This window comes from Pecten maximus, chromosome 7, assembly GCF_902652985.1.
Source record: "Pecten maximus chromosome 7, xPecMax1.1, whole genome shotgun sequence".
Lineage (NCBI taxonomy): Eukaryota > Metazoa > Mollusca > Bivalvia > Pectinida > Pectinidae > Pecten > Pecten maximus.
The window spans coordinates 22,141,971-22,158,023 of record NC_047021.1 but is presented as its reverse complement, the minus strand read 5'-3'; the positions used below and the strand labels follow the sequence as shown (position 1 = coordinate 22,158,023).

The 16,053-nt window shown below is 37.6% G+C and overlaps 1 protein-coding gene across 8 annotated transcripts in view; it reads left to right on the top strand.

Annotated features, from left to right (window-relative positions):
- The window catches only part of LOC117331919 (E3 ubiquitin-protein ligase PDZRN3-B-like), a 191,628-nt gene that overhangs the window by 138,546 nt on the left and 37,029 nt on the right, over positions 1 to 16,053 (top strand). For all 8 annotated transcript variants that reach the window (XR_004533694.1, XR_004533693.1, XM_033890899.1 and 5 more), the window contains 2 exons: positions 1,582 to 1,720; positions 14,110 to 14,208. Coding sequence is in view for 6 of the 8 variants with exons in the window: in XM_033890899.1 (XP_033746790.1) it covers positions 1,582 to 1,720; positions 14,110 to 14,208 (238 nt within the window). In the remaining 2 variants the exon portion in view is untranslated. The remainder of the gene's footprint in view (positions 1 to 1,581; positions 1,721 to 14,109; positions 14,209 to 16,053) is intronic.

Genomic DNA, 16,053 nt, shown 5'->3' with positions numbered 1-16,053 from the left:
CTGCTTTTGTGGGCCTCCATCTTATCAGAGGGGTTTTCTGCAGAGAAGGGCAGACGACAGCCTTTCTCGTGTAAACATTTGATTAAAGCCTCTTCACCTTTTTTTTTTTTGAAATTTGACAATTACTGTCCTTCAACCAGGTTTAATTGACAGTTGCCCTGGTAACAGATTCCCAGGGTGAGGGGAATACCCTTGTTGTGAAACATGACCTGAAGGGAGCAAAGTCCCAGGGTGTATTGGGAAGTAGATGTATGATTCTTCAACAGATAAGTCATATGGATGGACAGCAGAGTAAAGAAAACAAGATAATTCACCAGGATATTTATGTTTTACGCAGGAAACATTTGTATAAATGACACATCAGAGGAATATTTCCTCCTATTTATGTCAAAATTTTACTAAATGGTACCAGAAAAACTACTTAGTGCTTGTATAGAGCTTTCAAAAGATTAACCTCCTAATCCATCAGCTATCACGTTACAGGCTATACTTCAACAAGTGGCTAGTTAATTAGAGGTCATTATGGGTCGTTTGAGGTCATTTGAGGTCCTGGGTCAGTATCAATAGCAAAGAACTGAGTGACATTTGTGAAAGTTCAACGACTTATCAGGTCAGAGTGAAGGTGGTTACAGAATCTCGGAGATTTACTACGTTGTAACATTTTAACTAACAATCAACGTTGACAAGCAGGCAAGGTTTATTTTGTGGAAACCATGCATAAACTATAGGAATGAGAAAAGAGCCGTTTTTTTCTACTCTCTAAGATGTCACTACAGTACGCATCTTATCAGCTTTCTGGTAATATATGGCAGAAATCGTAGATGTGAGGAAACGCTTGAAAGAAAACCAGCAATACATAATTTGGAATAGGACTTGAAATTACAGAAAGCAAAAAATCAAATTTTATGAAAGAGCAACAGGAATAGAATGTGAAGGCATTATCAGTATCGGGCTGTGATTCAATCCCCTTACTTACACCGCCTGGTATCACTGCCGACTTTATGAGTACGCATGTTACGTAAGACCAAACATTTTTAATACCCAGAGCTCTAAATAATCTTTGTGAGATTTCCCAGAATACCTTGTAATCTGTGATCCTTTCATTACACTAAGGTCCCTAGGGGTTTAGCCAGCTACAATCCTCAACACTTACTTATATTTATATCTCTGATTGGGCAAATTATATCCTGGCTCTACTGAATGCCTCAAAAAAGAAGGAATCCTGGTACCCTTGGAATTCCTGACACGACATCCCTTGGGCAATGATATTACCTTCTTCACCAGGGAGTAATGGAGGTTCAGCTTAGATCAAATTGTCAGTACAGACAACACTATATCAAGCATTAAAGTCAGACCAATTGGTCATATTAAAAGTGTTAGTTTAACCCTTTTATACCTCAATATATACGTCAGAATCCTCCGTCAGATTCGTTTGCACCATGGTCATTTGGGTGTCCCTTGGGCCAGAATCCTTGTCCAATTATACTCCTTCAAAATGTTTGGGTGTTAAAAAAAAGAGAAGTAATTATTGTAATGATATTTTCATTATGAATGTAAGCAATGTGTTTTTTTTTTCTTCAGATTATACCAGCCATCATCTCGACGACCAGTAGCTTTTTCAGCCAGTACAGAAATGGGTCTCACAGACATAGAAATGGCCCACGGTTTTGAATATGACGATGCATATTTTGATGAGAGAGGATATGACATGGAATACGAGGTAAAATAATTCATTTTAATCATAGAATACAAAAGTACTTCTAAGTTTATCAGTTTGATCGCATATCTAATGTTTGGTAAGTTTTAACACTAAAACTCTCATGTATAAATAACCTGATATTCTAATGAAAATATTACTTAATATGCCATAGACATGATGAGTTTGATGCTTATTGGCTGAGGAAATATTTGTAACGAAGCCTGGATTATCAGGTTGAATATGCTGGAATGTACGGTCGAAGGCATTAATTGAACAGTTTTTACTATCTGTGAGGTTAGTTAAGGTATCCAAAAATAGTGGATAGTTGGAAGGTGATATCATAGATTCTAGTGATATCAGAATACAAATGTAAAGAGAACATCTGCAAACCTGAGAAAGAGTGAACTAGGTATATCACAGGAACGTTTGTAAGGTAAACAATACGCATAGGACTGGTAAAGCACCTTGCTAATGTCTGTGTCAGGAACTAGAATCTGCATCTGAAGCACGTTTGTTTGGGATATTGCAGAAAATTGTTTTGTAATTTAGCCATGATGAGAGGTAGAGGAAGGGAATCTGGATCACAAGCATGCTTGGAAGTCCTGTAAATACCCTGTTTTGTAATTTTGCCCCAGTGATAGGAAGGAGTACACATGGTTTTCTGGTGTACACAGAACATTGATGTAACTGGAAAGATAGCTGTCAGTTCATAATCCTGATCAGATGTCCTGGAGCTCATTACAGTCGAACTGACCACTTCTGGATGGTCAATCTTTCTGCCTGGACATGACAGACAGACTCTCTAATGCCTGTTCCAATCATAAGCATTTAGATTTGACCTTTGGTCAAACTTTGGTCTGACCCCTTGTAACATCCCTCTGTCCCTTGTGTATCCCCTAATGACAAACATGTATGTGAACATGATCAACAGAAATGTAGTTGTCATCAAGGAACTATTGCTGGAATCACTGGGTATAGCTGTGTTGACTGAAACACTGCTGAAACCTGGTCACCATGGCGATGTGATGGATTCTAGTCCAGTATGTTGACTGGTCATCTAGACCCAGCTGTTGAGGGGTCAGTGTTATGAGGAGAGGTGTAGAAAGGTTAACGAAAGAGAAGCAGTATTCCAATGCCCTCTTTACTCATGATTCCATTTATAGATGGAGCCACATGGAAGTGCACAATGGGCAACTGGTAGAGGGCAGCACTTGTACCCACCATTTGTACCCAATCCTTTCGTTACTCTCACTAGTAACTAAACATAGTCAGGACCACATGGGGAGCCAATGATGGGCAACTGGTAGAGGGCAGCACTTGTACTGATAAGTAGATTATAACTTATGCATAATCTCTGATGATGCTGGGAGTATAGGCTTTACTGATGCTGGGAGTATAGTCTCTGTTGATGCTGGGAGTATAGTCTGCTGATGCTGGGAGTATAGTCTCTGATGATGCTGGGAGTATAGTCTCTGATGATGCTGGGAGTATAGTCTCTGCTGATGCTGGGAGTATAGTCTCTGATGATGCTGGGAGTATAGTCTGCTGATGCTGGGAGTATAGGCTTTACTGATGCTGGGAGTATAGTCTCCGCTGATGCTGGGAGTATAGTCTCTGATGATGCTGGGAGTATAGTCTCTGCTGATGCTGGGAGTATAGTCTCTACTGATGCTGGGAGTATAGGCTTTACTGATGCTGGGAGTATAGTCTCTGATGATGCTGGGAGTATAGCCTCTGCTGATGCTGGGAGTATAGTCTCTGATGATGCTGGGAGTATAGTCTCTGCTGATACTGGGAGTATAGTCTCTGATGCTGGGAGTATAGTCTCTGATGATGTTGGGAGTATAGTCTCTGCTGATGCTGGGAGTATAGCCTCTGCTGATGCTGGGAGTATAGTCTCTGATGATGCTGGGAGTATAGTCTCTGCTGATACTGGGAGTATAGTCTCTGATGCTGGGAGTATAGTCTCTGATGATGTTGGGAGTATAGTCTCTGCTGATGCTGGGAGTATAGTCTCTACTGATGCTGGGAGTATAGTCTCTGATGATGCTGGGGGTATAGGCTTTACTGATGCTGGGAGTATAGTCTCTGCTGATGCTGGGAGTATAGTCTCTGATGATGCTGGGAGTATAGTCTCTGCTGATGCTGGGAGTATAGTCTCTGTTGATGCTGGGAGTATAGTCTCTGCTGATGCTGGGAGTATAGTCTCTGATGATGCTGGAAGTATAGTCTCTGATGATGCTGGGAGTATAGTCTCTGCTGATGCTGGGAGTATAGTCTCTGATGATGCTGGGAGTATAGGCTTTACTGATGCTGGGAGTATAGTCACTGATGATGCTGGGAGTATAGTCTCTGATGATCCTGGGAGTATAGGCTTTACTGATGCAGGGATTAAATCTCTGCTTGAAGAAGAGGGATCTGTCAAATCATCCTCACCATGCCTCATCACAAATCTGTTCTAAATATGAAGCATTTGTATCTATTGTAAGACATGGGTTAGGTATAATCATGTCTCATTGGCTTTGCCTATGTTTTAAAACTTATTTCAGACTTTTACATCCGGTAAACTCATTTAACATTTTCAATCTTGGCAAGTTCCCATTACTTTTTTTGGGTGCTGAGGATTTCTTGTTTTCAAAAGTCTCAGGAAAATTGGCTGCATATAAACCATGGGTCCTATTAAAAAAAGACAACTTGAATATAAACAAATTCATTACTTAACCTAAACAGAGCTGTGATTCCATCCAAAATAGTTTGTCAATCTGCGACATGCTAGTTTACGTTGGAGGCTTACAGAACATTCTCTGGTAATATGCTCTGTTGACTATTTGCATTTCTGTTATTTAGCAAAGTCAACTATGTATTACTAAGAGAGTTGTTTCCTAGTTAGAATGCTGCTGTATGGTAATGGAACACTGCCTACTTTCACTGCACTGGACACCAGAGATTACTTTAGTGACCAACATGGCCGACACTAGTCTCTTGGTTACATGGAATCTCTCTACCCTGTAGTACACCAGTGGGACCAAAAGACAATAATTGAATTAATTATCGAGATCAATACTTCATTAGGTCAGTTCATTGAACATTTGGCTGATGGACCATTTAGGCAGTTACAGCCAAAATGAACTCCTAAGGTATCTGATGACCAAGATCATTCAGCACAGGAGTCAATTAGATGCTTGGAAAGCCAGACCAACATAATGGGTATTGACAAACAGATGCTTTTTGGGTAATACAGAATATATGCCATTAGGTATCCAACTGTATAATTATTTTTCACAGGAAATAACCGCCCAGTATATCAGTTTATTCCTTTGAGTATGAACACAGTGGAAATACTTTTCTTACTCTATTCATGATGATTATGATAAAAATAATATTTAATAATATGGCTATGAAATTGTTAAAAGAAGAAACCTTATAGTAATTTATCAGAAATTTGACAAAGATGTATTTGAAGGTGTTTATAGAGGAACAGTTGATGATAGCCCTCTGATAGAGGTGATCAGTTATTAATACCTCTCCGATAGTTTTACAATGGCTGTACAGACTCGACAAACAAAGGAAAGACTTGTCTTAAGTCAGCCTGTGTGATAACTTCTCTGCTTTTAGCTTTGAATAAAAACTGGGAACACCTCCTGAGCAGGTTAGGAAACTGAAGATAATGCAACTCACAAGAATGATTTACACATGGAAATGGGTGCCCTGCCCCACCACTGATTTGTAACTGGATGAGATAGGGATGAATGGTGAAGCTGCATGCAGCGTATGGTGGCGATGGAAACTACATTTTGATTAAAACACAATTTATTGAATCAACACGTGCAGTATTTCAAAGCACATGCATTACGTGTTTTGCATGAGCAGTTTTTCGTTGTTTGAAGGTTGGGAGACTTGAAGGGATGAAGTATTGCTGGTAATGGATAGTTCAAGTGTGAGAATGATTTCATTTAGAAATCGCCAATTTGTGATAAATTTAAATACAGCGTTATGTCAACTTGCTCAATTGATTTTAATCAAGTGCGCCAGTTTCTTGAATTAACTAAAAAAAATGAATTGAAATTGAATTTTGTTCACTCACTTTATCATTTGATATTAGCCTATTGAAACTATGATTGTGTTGCTATTTTTAGATGAAGATAACCATTCGAAGTTAATAGAAACTTCTTGAGTTACATGCTGTGTATGTAAGGAGATAACTTTGATGTAATAGAGTTTGAAATAAACAATATTTACATCTAAATCAGAACTACATCTAAACCAGAATGTGCAGATAGCTCCTGATTCATGGTTGTTTAAATATATATACACAGTAGCATGATATGGAAAGTTTAATATTTAGTTGCGTTTAATTACTGTTAAAATGTAAAATCAGAAATTTGAGTCCTTATCAAATTGATGCATATGGTTATATGTTTATCAAAAAGGTCATGTTCTGATTATTTTTTACTCGTATGGAACATTAATCTTTGGTAAATATGTTATCCTAAAAGAAACGAAAGTTTTCACTTTTTTTTAATCAGAATGTCTGATAGAAATGTGATTTCATCTCCGTATAAATGGTATCAGGAAACGCCAATCTGAGCTTAAGAATTGAAAGCTTTGATCACTCCTAAATCCCTTCAGCCTTCAGCCAGGTTCATAAAACCACTGTCAAGTCTATTTCCTTTTGAAATGATGACTTAAGACTTTAAAGTATACTAGACTTCCTGCTGAAAAACGAAAACTTTGATTCCTGTTCTTCAAAATCTGAATGTGAATGATACAGGTATTTATAGAACTCTGAGTCGTTTCAATGCTTTGGTTTTAAAAGATCTAAAAGATTCCAAGGAAACGTACTAATGATCTAGACATTTAGACAAGATTCAGAATGGTTACATTTGACATCAATCATTTTCAATACTTCAAAAGTATACCCATCTGTCTGGGATTCTCTACTGACAGACCTGTCAGGGCAACAACAGCTGACATGGCAGATTTCAGGGCCTATCAGACCGACAGAAAATACAAAAACATAAAAAAAATATATAGGAACCTTGTTTCAAGTTGTGTAGACTTGCAGAATTAAGAGTAATTATGTGATCCTTGGAATAGAGCCTTTTGGTATTGAGAAAGATTTCCGAAAATGATTTAAGTTCAAAATCTGCTGATATAAATATTTAAAACACCCGTTAATACTCCCCGACATACCATAGTCTTTAGTGCTGGCCTGTTTATCAATGGAACAGAACATTTCAGAAGTATACTTCCAAATTAATTAGGATATGATCAGCAGTAAATATATATTTGGAGAATGGGCAAGTTTCCATGTACAACAACATCAGCCAGCCGTAGAGTATCGAGGGTGTGTACCCTGAGTTCAGTCATTCATACTGCAACCTGTTCTATTTACACTAAACTTTTTTTTCCTCTTTCTCTCTCTCTCTTTTTTTTATCAAACCATTTGAAATCAAAGCAAACAGATAGATGCCTCATTTTAAAAAAAATAAGATATAGATATCTGACAAGAAGATTGTAAAATACACAGGCGAGTCTTTGAGATTTTTGCTTTATCATCATAGCCAAGATAAACCTATAGGATGTTCTGTATTTCTATCCCATAGTTACATAACAGAAGAGGGAGATGATTTGATATCTTACAGATTATAGAACTTCTAGCAGTTAACACCCATTACACAAAATGTTTTAAAAACTTTGTAGAGATTTGGTTTTGATTTCTTCAAACGTTTTTAAAAAGAAAACAGTTTAAAGAAAGTTAGGTGAAAAGAGCAGAACGGAAGTTCAAATGGAAGCTCAGCAAATCTGGGCAGTTAGGGAAAAAGAGGAGATAGAGCAGTGCTACTTGATGTGGTTGTGAAATGCAGAGTAAGATAGAATGATAAGGCTGTAACATAAGCTTGTGTGTGTTTTGTGTAAAATGGCTGGGAGTTTAAGGTGACAAGTGGCACAGCAATTTCTGTCAGCCACACTTAGAAATTACAGTAATTTACACATGTTTGTGACTGACGTTTGACACAACAATTTTATAACGGCCCTTACCATTATGGAATCCGCAAGTCGTAAAAAATGCATTTCCTGGCCTGAAAAGTAGAGAGTTATGTCACAGAATGATAAGCCAGTCTCCCAGCTGATAAATAATCAGATTTACATTGACAGTATCAAGAGTGGCCATCTTGCCCATGTCACCATTCTGTCATGTTGTGGCTATAGGCCACCATACTGTCTGTTGTGGCTTTCAGGGGGCATAACTCCTGGTAAGATTGCTACAAAGTGGCAACCCATCAAAGATGAACGATTTATGATAGGTAGGTTAACAATGAGGTCATGCTGTAAGCTGATTTCATTTGACCTTGGAAATTTGACAAATGAAGAGTGACGTATCTGACCCAAATTGATATGAAGCCAATGGACTTCATACCTTGATATATTTTTGATTAGTAAGGAAATCTCTTACATTCTCACAACTCAATGATTGTATGTACTCTTTTTATTGATGAAAGTAATAATGAGATATTCCATTGTTCTCCATGCTTGTAACAAGTTCACCAGCTGTTAATAAGTGAACTAATCAGATCTGATGTGCATATGAACTTTAACCTTCTGCATTGACCTCCTGCGACCCTATTGTTGCCTGATGATACACACATAAGTCTGTTTGTAGGTTCTGACAGTTACACAAGAAGGTGGTTTCTAACAGATATTAATTAATACACCACCATATTGCTCCTCCCTGATACAGTATGGGCCAGGTACCCCCAATATTCTTAGAATGCCTAGCAGGTTGGTCTCGGCTTCAGATATTAATTAATACACCACCATATTGCTCCTCCCTGATACAGTATGGGCCAGGTACCCCCTGTCTGTATTTAAACACCTAGCAGCTCTGTCTCAGCAGGATTATAATGAAGTCTACCACAATTACTGAAATGCCAATTATCTAATATTTGTTGGGATCATTTTCCAATGTTCTCTTTAGGTACGTCACGTATCTAAATCAAGAACCCTTCAGAATATTTTCAAATATTTATTTGGACCAGAATCTGCAATGATGTTGATGCTATGAACCATCTGTTACATACCTTCTATAGTGTGTTAGGGTTTCCTATGAGAGACTAGTTTAAGGTGAATCATGAAATGCCTTTTACTGCCTGTTATTATGTGATTGTTGTGGTCTGAGCCAGCCCAGAGTCGGTAATTAAGTTAGAGTATTAAATATGTATGCCAAGGTTAGCAGATTCATTTAGCTTGCCTTTGATGTTTGGCTGAAGTAGACTGTAATAGGAGAAAGAAATTGTTTTTGTCATTAATGTCAATGGAATGATGACTTGTATGTATCCCATTGCAAAACCGATTGTCCCGAGGGTGGTATGCTGGGTATACTGGGCAGGCAGGAAGTGAATTTGGTCTTGCATATAAGTCTCTTTATCAAGTTGTGTAACTAAAGCAGACAGTGTATTGTTAAGTAAAATTTGTGACAGGATGACATAAACTGATCAGATACAGAAAGATTTATTGGAAATTATCTTTAATCACATCAAGAGTACTTGCCAAAGAAATGCTTTGATATGCTTTTACGGTTGTAAATTTGATATCTTTCAAATGCATTTCATATACTTTTGCTGATCTCTTCATGACATTGTATCAAAGTTCCTCCCTACCAATGAATCGAAGCTCCTCTCATCCATATATCCTACCATCTTCCATTCATATATCCTACCACCTCGCTTCTATATATCCAGTCTCCTCTAACTCATATATATCCTATCATCTACCACCCATATATCCAGTCTCCTCTCACCCATATATCCATGCCCCTCCTACCCATATATCCAGTCTCCTCTCACCAATATATCCATGTCCCTCCCACCCATATATCCAAGCCCCTCCCACCCATATATCCAACCCCCTCCAGCCCATATATCCATGCCCCTCCTACCTATATATCCATGCCCCTCCCACCCATATATCCATGCCCCTCCTTCCCATATATCCATGCCCCTCCTACCCATATATCCATGCCCTTCCCACCAATATATCCATGTCCCTCCCACCAATATATCCATGTCCCTCCCACCCATATATCCAGGCTCCTCTCACCCATATATCCATTCCCCTCTCACCCATATATCTAAGCCCCTCCCACCCATATATCCATGTCCCTCCCACCCATATATCTATTCCCCTCCCACCAATATATCCAAGCCCCTCCTACCCATATATCCATGCCCTTCCCACCAATATATCCATGTCCCTCCCACCCATATATCCAGGCTCCTCTCACCCATATATCCATTCCCCTCTCACCCATATATCTAAGCCCCTCCCACCCATATATCCATGTCCCTCCCACCCATATATCCATTCCCCTCCCACCAATATATCCAAGCCCCTCCCACCAATATATCCAAGCCCCTCCCACCCATATATCTAAGCCCCTCCCACCCATATATCTAAGCCCCTCCCACCCATATATCCATGCCCCTCCTACCCATATATCCAGGCTCCTCTCACCCATATATCCATTCCCCTCTCACCCATATATCTAAGCCCCTCCCACCCATATATCCATGTCCCTCCCACCCATATATCCATTCCCCTCCCACCAATATATCCATTCCCCTCCCACCAATATATCCAAGCCCCTCCCACCCATATATCTAAGCCCCTCCCACCCATATATCTAAGCCCCTCCCACCCATATATCTAAGCCCCTCCCACCCATATATCCAAGCCCCTCCCACCCATATATCCATGCCCCTCCTACCCATATATCCAGGCTCCTCCCACCCATATATCCATGCCCCTCCTACCCATATATCCATGCCCCTCCCACCCATATATCCAGGCTCCTCCCACCCATATATATAAGCCCCTCCCACCCATATATATAAGCCCCTCCCACCCATATATCCAGGCCCCTCCTACCCATATATCCATGCCCCTCCAATCCGTATATTCAAACTCCTCCCACAGATATCCGGGATTGTAGTAAAATGATAAAAGGTGATCATGACTGTCATCACAAAAGTTGTAAAATCTTTGAACAGGCATGTTAATAAGATTTTATTGACTATTTCTATCAGTGCTGCCTGAAATTTGGTTTTAATGTTAATCCTTTGCAGCCCAGTGCATTGACAGACTACCTGCCATGTTTGTATGCGAGGCTGTTGTTGCTTGTGAAAAGATGTTTTGTGCTCTCAAATATTGAGTTTTAAACAACATGAGTTCATTTTAATTAATTATCTGGCTTTTAAGCTCACACATTTGGATGACAGCGTGAAGGTACTGCAAATTGTAATATGAAAATGTTTGTACTGAATGGCTCAATTTTCTTCAATGCAACAATATTAGCTAATATCAGCGGGACACTTAGGACTGAATTGTTACTGTAGCCACAAAAATGAAAGGTTTCATGGCCATGCTCCATTACGGGGCGGATAAGGATGTGGAGAATGGGAGACAGTTTCCAACACAGAGTCTTGAAGTCTGCATTAAAACCAAAACACAATATATGTGTGACCATACAATGGGCTGTATGTTCTATATATAAGGTATCTGATTTGGTAGAAATAGAGGAGACAACATGAACTGATCAAATGCAGAAAATAATGGAGCAAATAGTCGTTTATGAAGCGGGCAAGTGTGACTTGTATCAAGTGTATACTTACGATAGGACATTAATTGTATGCCAGTCAATAACTACCTCCCAACGGTGTCGTAGGATCTCTATCAATGACTCAATACCTACTATAGCAGCTGATCGCCCCACTCTGTGATAGCATTGTCCTGCTTTGTACAGCCTATCTGATGAATCAGTGATCTATTGACAGATTTCTGCAGTAAAACTATATGTCATAGATGGAACAGGATTCTGACAGGAAGATGAAATCTTGAGGGACTACCTGATATCACTTTATCTAAGTAACGGCAGACTTCATCTCCTTCGCACAAGTCTGGTTTAAATAGGGATCTGGCTTTATATTTGCCCTTCTTCTCTACTGTCAGGTCTTCTTCGGAATATCTTTAATATGTATTTACACATAATTAATGAGATGTTTTATCATCAGATATCCATTAATTGACAGAAATACCATGAATGTTTTAATTGTTTGTAGAATAGTAATGGTAGTAGCACAAGTATCGATTAGTTACTAGTATTAACACAGGTATCTATTAATTAGCAGTATTAACAGGTATTAACAGGTATCCATTGATTAGCAGAATTAACAGGTATCCATTAATTAGCCGTAGTAACAGGTATTAACAGGTATCTATTAATTGGTATCTGAAACAGGTGTCCCATTGATTAGCAGAATTAACAGGTATCCATTAATTAGCAGTAGAAACAGGAATCCATTAATTAGTAGTATTAACAAGTACCAATTAATTACTAGTTGTAACAGGTGCTAGTAGTAATATTAATTAGTAGTACCCCATTAATTGGATAGTATTTACATGTACCCATTCGTTACTAGTAATAACAGATACCCATTAATTAGTAGTATTAACATGTACCCAGTCATTAGTAATATTTACAGGTACCCATTTATTACTTGTAAGATACCCATTAATTAGTAGTTATAACTGGTATTTGTTAATTAGAGTATTAACAGGTATTCATTAATTAGTAGTATTAATAGGTGTCCATTAATTTAGTAATAATGACAGGTACCCTTTGATTATTAGATGTAACTGGTATTCATTACTTAGTAGTATGAACTGGTACCCATTAATTAGCGGTAGTAGCATGCTTTAATTGGAGACAGTCAATGGTCTTTCAGTGAGCCTATATGCCCTGTGTACTTAAGTATGGCTTACAATGTTTCCCATACATGTATCATTAGAGAGAAAGCTGTTTCTGTCATTGATTTATGTATCTTGGCTGCTAGAAATCAAAGTCGTTTACCAATGAACCTGCTTTTCATGTGGTGTGAATATGGACTGATGTGAGATGTGTTTTAATTGTAAGGAGGTGATTTATACTACACAACATTTGAATACTCTTTCTAATCATTGTTTGTTTCTCCTTTGTGATCTACTCGCAAACGTGTCATTTGTAAATATATCGGAAGGAGAAAACACAGAATCCTTATTTACTGTGGTGTAGGGTTCACACGCTATTGTTTGCTCTGTAGACAATGACAACTAGAGGTACAGAAGAACCTCTTTATCAAGTGTTTAATAGTTTTCTATCAAACCAATTAACTGGCCGACTGAGGCTGAACTCTATTGTGACAGGGTTCTAATAAAAAAGCCAATCTGTTCACCTAGTCAATGATTTTTAGGTATAGTGACTGACACACAACCTGCAGTAGATCGTACAAAATTCATAATGTTGGTGTCTAATAATGAATGGAGAGCAGGTTTCAATTTGTCCACTAACATATGAACAGTTTCTCAATTAGCATTCAAGTTCAGAGTAAACAATGTGAAGACCTTTTGGTAAATATTTACCTTTTATGTGAAAGGGTTGTGGACACCTTGTCCTCTTCCCATCCTTCTGATGTTCTCCTGTTGTCTGGTCTAATTGGTCTCTCCCATCTGTTCTGATACAATAGTACAATTACACATCATTTTTATTAGTGCAAAGCATTGTATTTATCTAGTATATATTGGATTGTAGATTGTTAAATCACGACAAAATATCTAACACAGAATGACTTACGATACATTGACTTATGTTTGGAGACTTAAGTACGATAGCCGACAAATTACAACTACGTAATTGAAGTGGTTGAGGTGTAGGGTGAATTATGATACATTGACTTGTATTTGGAGACTTAACATTGTTGTACAGTTCAGACTAACTGCTACTTCTGTGTGTATGATATTAATGATAAAGAAGGAATTCCCTGGTCAGTTCAACTCCAGTTGTAGAGTAATGAAGTAACTTCAATTACGAATTGGGCAAAATAGGCTATTGACTGATTCAATCAAAAGTTTGTCATTAAGGGCCTTTAATAACAAAATCCTTCCTGGTAATAAACAGTTGTCAGTTAGAAACTCCATGGACTGTCACATGATTGATTTAAACAGAATAACGTGGATGAATTTGAAAGAATGATTTTGTCTCTAATAAGGGGTAGTATCATGAAAATGTCAACAATGTTTCTTAATTATTTTTCTGCTAATGGGAAAATAACTTTTGAGTAAATTGGCGGAAACTGAAGTGGTTGATAGATACAGGCTTTCACACACTTGTTACGTTGATACCAACAAGTGGGTAAAATGTGTAAGATCTCTGCCCTAATCCTTCACGTGGAGTTTACTACTTCCATAAGTACTGGGACATTTCATTGGCAACTCTGTAATTAAAATATCAAGAGTTTCTTGTAGATATACAGCTATGAAACTTGCTAATTAAGCATAAATTTCCCCATTTTTACCAAAGTGTCCTGTTTTTGTAGGAGGTGATCTTACATCGATCCCCTATCAATGAGAAGTTGGGTCTGACTCTCTGTTATGGTTCTGTGGAAGAAGGCATGACGGACATTTTCATCAGTGAGGTAAGTTTTTTAAGTCACCATCCTCATTACAGAATGTGAATTAGGTTTATCAAATGATTGTGATACAGTTTTGAAATTAACATAATCATGAATTCCATGCTATGGGCAAAACAGGAGCTAAACAATTTAATATTATCTTCTTTTCCCCTGAACTCTACAGTATTTGTAATTTTCACTTTCATGTCATCAATTTCAATATTTTTTGGAATTAAAGTTTCTTAACCGCTCACTAAACTTTACTGACACACAGTATGACATCTGTTATAGAGTTGATAGTTTGTTTGAAGTATGGACTATAATCTCAGGAATTAAATACAATCGTATGTTTGGCAGAAGAAGGTACCAACAAGAGTAGATGTTTTACATCGCTGGCCATCAATGGCAGTCTGTGTCAGGCATAAATTCCTATTTAATGGTCTGTACAGTCCTATTACACAACACTTTAGTCTTGGTTAACAGAATGTTTGGACATATGCCATACAGTTCTCTCTCTGATAAACCTGAAAATGACAATGATTATCTGCCCTTGGTTGTGTCTGAAGTTTATCAGCGCCCCCTGGTGTTACCTACAATTTATCAACATAATGCTGTATTGCTTTCTATTCTAATCTCAAAATTTTACTCAAATCAAAAAGACGTTATCTAAAATGTATCGACATATCATTTGAAACTAGAATTTTCACTTTGAATTAGAAGAAAGCGGTTCACAATGGTATCCTGGCATTTTTTCAGGTTTATTCCTTAGAAGTTTTCTTAGTTTACCTTTTTCACTGCATTGATACAGGGAGTTGTGAACGAAGGATAAACAAAGTAAAACCATTCTGATAGTGAAGGGCTTTATCTGGAATAATGTGGTGTTATCAGGTGAAGATTTCCTAGTGTACCTCGTGTCGGTCCAGACACAAGTTATAGGGGTATATGTGTGTGTGGTCTGGAATAGCAAAGGGTACACTTCATCAGGGAAGACACTTGTAAAAAATGAGAAATGACTTGATATTACAGAAATTCATTAATAAATTGTGGATAAGATATTTGTTTGAAGTTACATCCTTAAAGATGTATATACTAAATTGTGAAAATGTAATAGAAATTATATTTTCAAACACAATAAACTCAAGAGAGGATCTGGGACAGATTGAATTTTTCCCGTAATTACATATATAATGGCCGATAATCACAAGATAACTTTCAGACTATGCCTCAGATATTGAAATGGAAATAACAGTTCTTAGAACTTAATCAAAATTCATATCACAAAGATCAAATCTGAATATAAAAATAGAGTAAATGATTTATTTTGAGGAATTGGAATTAATATATTTCTAAAGATAAGGCAGACTAAAAGTGAATATACCACATGGAACCTTACAATATTTCTGTAGCAGCGTAGAAGTTTATTTGTATCGCCATGGAAACTGTGGCAAGCTTGTTTGACACTTGAGAATAGAAATGTTTGGCATTCATTGATGAACATGTTACACAGGAGTTTGTGTATTATTGTTAACTGATTTGTTTATTTGAATATGTAAGAATTTAGGATGGAATTCAGCTTCCCAGAGACACATTGGGTTCTTTTTCTTGCGGTGTTTGAAGTTTGACAGAGTTCTGTAATAACATGTACTTGGAAATCTAATTTTGTTTAAAGATACAAAATGGCATATTATTAAGCTAAGTCATATGACCACATCAGCATTGGTTTTTACTAAGATTTATTTGACTTAATATACAACCACAGGTAGATTCAAGTTTATCTTCTACATCAGGAATATCAGAAGAAAGATGGCTGCCTGTCTAGACAAGTCTGAAACTCATTGATGAAAACATAAAATATTGTTGAGGAAGTTT